Genomic DNA, 7,358 nt, shown 5'->3' on the forward strand with positions numbered 1-7,358 from the left:
CTCCATCAAATCTTGTCCAAAAATACCTGGCGAAAAGGAAATATGATAAATACATGGTGGGTTTGAATCCACAACTTGTACCGAGTGAAACAAAAATGTGAGATCCAACCCGCCCAATACTCCACCATTTGTTAAATACGGGATGTGTGTGGGTGGGGTGGGGGGTTTGAGGTCCCACTTTTTGTTTCACTACGTACAAACCATGGGATTGGATTTCAACCCACAGTATTCCTCGAATCACTCGAAGAAAAGAGGACTTGTTTGACACCCACAGTTTTATCTCTGTAAAGAAATAGAAGCGTGGCGAGCAAAGTCACCATTTCTCATCTCCATTTACTTTTCGGTGTTTGACAAGAAATCTCATCTCCATTTACTTTTGAACTTACTTTTCGGTGTTTGACAAGAAAAAAGTGGAGAAACTGACAAGACTAGATAGAGAGAAAATGATTTGGGAGGAGGTCGACTGGTTCGAAGAAGAAGAACATCAAGAATCAGAAGAAGAAACAGAGCAAGATAATCACATTGGGTTCGACTTCTTTTCGCTCTTATCTAATCCTAAGGTCTCTTCTTTTACCCTTCGGCTTTAAATTCTGCTAAACCCTTGTTGATAAGAAAAAATTGGTAATTTATGTTAACCCCCCCCCCCCCCCCCCCCCAAAAAAAAAAAAAAAAAAAACTTAGGGTTTCTCAAATGGAATCTCAGGAAAGGTTTAAACTTGCTTACTTTTTAGCTCACCCCTAGTTCGTTTATGATGCCGTTTCCATAGATTTTACAGTGTTTTTGTCAGTTTGGATTCAAGATGTGCTGCATGTTCGCTAGTTCGGGTTTTGTTTAACAGTTTGAGTTTAGGGATTTTGCCCCAGTTCCATTGTTGGACTCTATATTCTTGTGACACACCATAAAACGGTTCCTATATGGGATTTTGTAAACTGAAGTTGTAAACTAGCTAGAAGTTCCAAGTTTGTATCCTTCATTATCTCGCGGGTGTAGGTAAATTGATTGGATAGTCAGGTTTTCGTGTTAAGTACTGATACAAATGTGACTCCTTTCGTGGTTTTGTTGAAGAACTCTTGGGGTTGTATTCAACAGATTACCACTACAATTTTACATTTCTATGTTGGTCTATCTTATATGATGGATTCTTTCAGGTTGACATCTAGTAAATTTATTTTAATTTTCGCCGTAGGATTACTACAAAATACTGGAACTGGATCGGGATGCCTCGGAGGATACCATTCGGTCCAACTATATTCGTCTTGCATTGGTTTGTGCCTCAATTTTTATGTCTAAATTTTATTGATAATCAGTTGGTCATTTTGATTGAAGTCTATTAGTTCAGATATATATTGTCAGAATGCTCATCTTGTTATTATAGTTATACTCTATACCTGTATTTGTTACTTTATGGCTAAGCTTATCGATGACCTTGTAACAAGTGGCTCGTGGTCACATTTTTTTGTCCAATAAAAATTGGTGGTTTGAAGTGTCTGCATTCATGTTAAGTAGTATAAGTTTTCAAGAACAGCAATTCTAATTTCACATGAGTTCAGTTGTTTTTAATTTCTCATATTCCTTGCAGAAATGGCATCCAGATAAGCGAAAAGATGAGGACAGTGCAACTTCAAGATTTCAACAGATAAATGAGGCCTACTCAGGTTTGCATCTACTTATGCTCATTCGATAAACTGCAAAACCTTCAGGGTTAAATAGAAATAGAATACAACATATACTCCTCCACGTACTTGTAACAAGTGTGAAGAAGTGAAGACAAGTTTTCATGTCAATATACTAACAGACAAAGCGACGTGAATTTGACCCTAGATTGGTGGTTTCTTTGTAACAGTTCTAAGCGATCCCGTCAAAAGGAAAGAGTACGACAGCAAAGGAATGTTGTATGTTTATGATTGCAATGTCATGGTGAGTCAATTCCCTTGTATTTTATATTTTGCATCTGTTTGGTGTGTAAGCTTCCTCTCTTGATTGTGGCTGTTCTGTATTTTGCAGGATTACCTAAACAAATACAAGGGTCTGATTTTAACATGCAACGGACTTGGTGTGAAGCAGTCGATATTATAAATCTCCACATAGTGTTGCTAACGGGTTTCTGGAAATTCCTTCGATAAAATCTACAGTGTTGCAAACGGGTTTCTGGAAATTCCTCTGGTAGCACTAGCAGGAACTAGGAGCTGTCTTTTGAATGTTTGTAACTTTTTCTCTGTCTATGAATTCAAAAGTAGGAAAAGAAAGAGTCTAACTTCATGTATAATAGAAAAAAGGTGATATGGATATATTTCACCATTATTAAATTTCAATATTTGTTGCTTCAATTGCTTTAGAATCGTTCTATCAGTTGCGTACATTCAACACTTCCTCATGTTTGGAAATGCACAACGAAATTGAATGGAAATGTACAGTGAGAAACAAACAAGATTAACCACCAGTTCTCTGAAAAACTTGAGTGGTAAAACTCAAGTTTTCAGGCAATTACAGGAACTCTTCAAACTGAAACAAGAAAACAGTTTGAACCCTGGAAACTAGAGATAATCTGTAGCATAGTTCAGCCCCAGTTCTCAACTTCTGACACAACATTATAAACCTGTTAACAAAATCCTGGACCATCCTTCGATCACCCATGCATACCTTGATTGCAGTCTCAAGCGAGTGAAGTACATAAAATGGGAGCTGCCACAAACCAAGCATCCAAATCTAATACATAAAATGGGAGCTGCCACAAACCAAGCATCCAAATCTACTACCAGCTGCAGATATGGTGGAGCAGTTCCCAACAGTTTAACATTGGCGCCAAGATCAGAAAATGAAGCAAGTCTCACTCTCATTCATATAACTTCCCCTGAAGTACCTGATTATAAGAACTGATGAAGCAGGGCTGTCGAGGTGGCATGATGCAGCTATGTTTTAACACAATAGTGCCTAGACAAGAAATATAAACAAGCCTAGCCATGGCAAAATGAGTAAAAATTTCCTTTTACACTCCCAAGCATAAATACAGGTATAGTTTTTGGTCATCCTTCCACATTCCATAATCTCAACGTCTGAGCCTCCAAAATCCTGTCAGGTTTCACACCCCTTCAGTAACCAAGTCATCCAGTAGCTCAAATGCCATCACCAGTTTCCTATCTCTAGACAAGGAATTAACTAAGTGAGCCCAAGATTCATGTTCTGGTTTAAACCCGATTTCTAATAGTCCACGCAATGCCATGGTTGCATCAACCACCTTACCTTCCTCACATAGATTCACCAAAATCTGATTCGAAGTCGCAAAATGAGGGTTAAATCCTCTTCCAAGCATCAAACCTAACAAATCCATGACCTTCTCCATTTCTCTCTCCTTACACAAGAAGTTCAATACTATCCTGTAACTCGCTTTGTTCAGACGTACACCCTCATTAGGCAACTTCTCAAGCATCCCCAGAGCCTCGCTGAACCTTTTTTCCCTACAGAGACCCCCAAGTATCACATTGTACGCTACAGCATCAACTCGGCAATCTTTCCCCCTCATCTCCTTAAACACATTCATTGCTTCGTCAACTCTCCCAGCTCTACAGAAGCAACTAATGAGTGTAGTATAACCAACAGCATCGACTTCCATTCCAGAACTTCTCATTTCTTCAAAAATTTCTTTCACCTCCTCCAATTTTCCTTCTTTACTTGACCCATTCATAAGAGATGAGTAATTAATCATATTTGGTTTGCATCCATTCTTTCTCATAAACTCCATTATCTTTCTAGCTCGATCGACTTTTCCTCCTCGACAAAACCCATTAATCAAAATATTGTAAGTTAAAGCATCAGGCAAAATCTTATGCTTTGAAACCATTTCCTCAAACACTTCCATTGCTTCTTTTAATCTCCCCATTTTGCAAAGACCACCCATTAAAGTAGAGTAAGTAATCAAATTAGGATAACTAACTTCAGCTTTACTCATCTCAGTCACAACTTTGAAAGCCATATCAAGATCACCATTCTTACAATGATGCTTAACCAATATGTTATAAATACAAGTATTAAGTTTCAAATCAAATGTTTTTCTCGAATCAGAAAGAAGTTTACATGCTAAATCAAGTCTACCAGACCCAACAAGTAAATTAAGACATGTACTAATAGCTTTAAGAGACGGTTTTTCGCGAACAATTGGTTGAATTAAGTAAAACATATCAAGTGTTCTTTCATGTAATGAAGATTTAGAGAAGTGGGTCATCAAATTAAGAAACAAACCTTCTTGAAATTTGCAAGTTTCGTATCTCATTTGATGAAGAACTGAATCAACAGCATTGAATTTCTTGCACTGAGCAAGCTTGTGAAGTAATGTAAAGTAAGTATTGTGGTTATGATTGAACCCTCTTTGTTTTGATGCCCTGTTGAAAATCTCTAAAGCTCTTTGAGGGTCTTCTTCTTTCTTAATTGTGGTGATGGCAAAATCATGTGTAATGAATTTGGGCTTTGTTCTTCTCTGTGATTGTTCTTCTTCTAGAGAAGTGGGAAGTTCTAATGGAGGTGGGTCTGGTTTTGGTGATGAAGGTTTTAGGATTTGGAGTGGAGATATCCATGGAATTGAAGATGATGAAGAGAACCCACGTTTGGGATTCAGAGATGTTCTCATTGAGTTCATGGATTATGTTAAAAGATTGAAAGTTTTGAAATCATCTTAATGTGGAATCGATGGCACGCCAAATGTTTGATAAAAATCTACTGGGAGTAAGAAAATCAAACATAAAGCTGGGGGTTTTGAGATTTCTAATTCTAAATTTTTTGAGAAACCTGTTCAGCCCTATTAACGGTGCAAGCGCCGCACTATCTGGCCATTGCCCACTTAAACGGACTATCGTCTCCTCAAGTTTAACGAGCGTTTTGACTGATCTCAAGTGGCGCTGAAAAGGTGGTACCAGTAACATATCCCAAGAATTACACCAGAATCATGTTTGAGTTATGTTCCCAGTTTGACAACCTCCCAATGAAGTCTTGTTGTGATCTACTGATCTTCATCTAGGAATTTGTTTACCAAAAAAATACCAAATATGAATATAAATTTAGTTCCACAAACAGAATTTTAAGATAAACAGTGCTGAATCTTATCGAACAATATGAACCATGAATTCACATGTGAAGAAGGTTTATACTAGAAACTAAATTATTCAGTATCACTCTGACTTGCACCCTCAAAGGCGACAAGAAAACTATGCAAGAGGTGCAGGGGATTTGCACACATCAATCAGAGAATCATCATTCATCAGTTGATCCAAGAACCTCCTTTTTAAGCTCTACAATTTTGGTAAACAATTCCTCCCTGTTTTTCTGTAAAATTGAAGAAACACATATTAGTCAGTTATGGATACTAAACCCTCAACAAGATAAGCAACTGAAAAGTGCTTCGCCTCGCACCTTAAAAATCAGATAGCGTGAGCTGAACCATATTGTGTAGCCAAGACCAACGAGTTCCAGAACCTTGGGGAACTGTATAAAGAATAGAACATGACTAGAGGTGTTAATATGATGAACCTGCCCAGACGATTAAAAGAACGTTCTCATGGGAAAAGTAAAAAAGTACCACTGGAATGGAATCAATGGCACCAACAACAGCCGATGCTAACCACAGAGTGATGAGAGCACCACTTCCATACACTAGATACGAGTATGCATCTTCCGAGTCAAACTGCAGATGGTAGTGATCATAATTTTAGCAAAGTAGTCCACAAAATGAATAACCAAGATCCTAGATAAGAATGCTAGGTAAAAAAAAGAGAGAGAGAGAGAGAGAGAGAGAGAGAGAGGTAATTTTCCAATCCTGCAGTAGTTGGTATGACATAGCTTTTATCTGTAATTATACAATGTAATGACATAGATGGAGATGCCAAGAGTCCTATTTAGAGAAATACAGATTTACATCTACTTTACTTGCAGAAGATTTCAACTTAGATCGGTGTTGCATCCGAAGTCCAAACAGATACACCCCCACCTCCAGGATGACAAAAACAATTTTGTAACAGCTATAAATGCACACTGTAGATGAGAGCTACTCCAAATCTCCATCAATCCAAAGCAAATCATAAAGAAAAGTGCGCCAAATGCATACATATGATGGAGCATCCATGCTTATATTTTGAAATAATGGCACTCTTTTCAGTACCCATAAAAAGACTCTCACACAAATAGTTATAGTTGTGCAAAACTCGAACATATATCGAAGACAACACTACAGTTAGCCAGTTACCACTTTCATTAATTGTAAATAGCATGTCTTATAGAACTTGTATTTTCATAGTTAAAAGAAAGGGAAAGAACAAAACCTTAAGATTGAGCCCGTCCATGAAATCAAAAGACATCATTTGTTCAGTCAAATAAGCTGCTTCTTCTTTTGGCATTTCCTCTTTAGATGTTTTTTCATAAACCGTGTTTTGCAAAAATTTAGGAGTTTCATCCACTGTAGTCTTTTCAGCAAATACGTCAAGATCCTCATCGGTACTAGTTGAAGCCTCTTCAGAATTTATCGCCCTCACTAAAGAGGTTGATATATGATGCAATCCTGGAACCAACAAAATAACATTTCCATTAAAAAACTGGAATAGTAGCAAACAATGATCCCAATCTCATGAAATCAAATATCTAAATGGTGACAAAAAAAAGGTAAAGATCTTGGCTGTTGCCCTTTGTCAAAAACCCCTAAAACCCTAACCCCGAAATCTCATCCCAAAATCAATTAAACACCCATTTATACTTCAATACTCACACTTTATTGTCAAAATTCACCGGAGGAATAAACTAAAACAAGGAAGCTAGGGTTTATATGAAATGTAAAAAAGAAAAGGAAAGTAAAAGTAGAAAAAATGAACCTGGATTTCTTTGAGAAGCATTGATTTTCTTAAATGGAAGAAATGCCTTAGAGTGAATACGGGAAGTATTTGGTTAGGAAAATGAACAATGGGAATTCAGATTTGAGATGGTTTTGGTGTTACAGAGCTCCATTGCTGCAAAGCTTTCTCAAACTCAACAACTCTTCCACTTTTTTTTTTTTTGTGTGTTTTGAAAACAACTCTTCTCCTCTGATAATTCGGTTTTTGGGACTACTCAAAAAAAATGGGGACTATTTTGTGATATAAATGTCCACCCTACATTATAAGGGGTGTCCTAAAAGATTAGGGAAGACTAATCTGTCCTTATCCTAATTAATGTTATACTAATCCTAATAATCCACTAATTTAACCATTATCCACTAATATAACCCACTAAATTAAAACCTAAATTAAAACTTAAAATAAGTTTCAAAACTGATTCTTTTCTTTTCTTCATCTTCTTCTTCTTCTCTTCTTTTCCTCTTTTTCGTAGACATCGACGTTAATCG

At 37.0% G+C, this 7,358-nt stretch overlaps 3 protein-coding genes across 3 annotated transcripts; 1 reads left to right on the forward strand and 2 right to left on the reverse strand.

Moving 5' to 3' along the window:
* Nucleotides 1-302: 302 nt before the first annotated feature.
* On the forward strand, nt 303-2,367 carry LOC113296942 (uncharacterized J domain-containing protein C3E7.11c-like). Its single transcript, XM_026545318.1, has 5 exons — nt 303-560; nt 1,188-1,265; nt 1,581-1,656; nt 1,845-1,918; nt 2,006-2,367. The coding sequence occupies exons 1-5, from the start codon at nt 444-446 to the stop codon at nt 2,075-2,077; spliced, it is 417 nt and encodes a 138-aa protein (XP_026401103.1). The 5' UTR covers nt 303-443; the 3' UTR covers nt 2,078-2,367.
* Nucleotides 2,368-2,410: 43 nt separating this feature from the next.
* Nucleotides 2,411-4,906, reverse strand: LOC113296933 (pentatricopeptide repeat-containing protein At5g18475-like). Its single transcript, XM_026545310.1, has one exon. It carries the CDS (start codon nt 4,629-4,631, stop codon nt 3,081-3,083), a length of 1,551 nt encoding a protein of 516 aa, XP_026401095.1. The 5' UTR covers nt 4,632-4,906; the 3' UTR covers nt 2,411-3,080.
* Nucleotides 4,907-5,089: 183 nt separating this feature from the next.
* LOC113332012 (protein CURVATURE THYLAKOID 1D, chloroplastic-like) lies at nt 5,090-7,026 on the reverse strand. The gene is made up of 5 exons (XM_026578667.1): nt 6,850-7,026; nt 6,307-6,542; nt 5,568-5,672; nt 5,402-5,473; nt 5,090-5,314 (listed from the first exon to the last, which is right to left on the reverse strand). Exons 2-5 carry the CDS (start codon nt 6,379-6,381, stop codon nt 5,243-5,245), a joined length of 324 nt encoding a protein of 107 aa, XP_026434452.1. The 5' UTR covers nt 6,382-6,542; nt 6,850-7,026; the 3' UTR covers nt 5,090-5,242.
* Between the last annotated feature and the right edge of the window lie 332 nt (nt 7,027-7,358).

Source organism: Papaver somniferum, chromosome 1, assembly GCF_003573695.1.
Source record: "Papaver somniferum cultivar HN1 chromosome 1, ASM357369v1, whole genome shotgun sequence".
NCBI classification, from domain to species: domain Eukaryota; kingdom Viridiplantae; phylum Streptophyta; class Magnoliopsida; order Ranunculales; family Papaveraceae; genus Papaver; species Papaver somniferum.

Coding starts and splice junctions, on each gene's coding strand:
- LOC113296942 (XM_026545318.1), top strand. CDS start 444: ATGATTTGGGAGGAGGTCGACTGGTTCGAAGAAGAAGAACATCAAGAA. Junction 1,266..1,580: donor ACTATATTCGTCTTGCATTG/GTTTGTGCCTCA, acceptor TATTCCTTGCAG/AAATGGCATCCAGATAAGCG. Junction 1,919..2,005: donor TTTATGATTGCAATGTCATG/GTGAGTCAATTC, acceptor TGTATTTTGCAG/GATTACCTAAACAAATACAA.
- LOC113296933 (XM_026545310.1), bottom strand. CDS start 4,631: ATGAACTCAATGAGAACATCTCTGAATCCCAAACGTGGGTTCTCTTCA.
- LOC113332012 (XM_026578667.1), bottom strand. CDS start 6,381: ATGCCAAAAGAAGAAGCAGCTTATTTGACTGAACAAATGATGTCTTTT. Junction 5,673..6,306: donor TGGACGGGCTCAATCTTAAG/GTTTTGTTCTTT, acceptor TACCATCTGCAG/TTTGACTCGGAAGATGCATA. Junction 5,315..5,401: donor CACGCTATCTGATTTTTAAG/GTGCGAGGCGAA, acceptor TCAATTTTACAG/AAAAACAGGGAGGAATTGTT.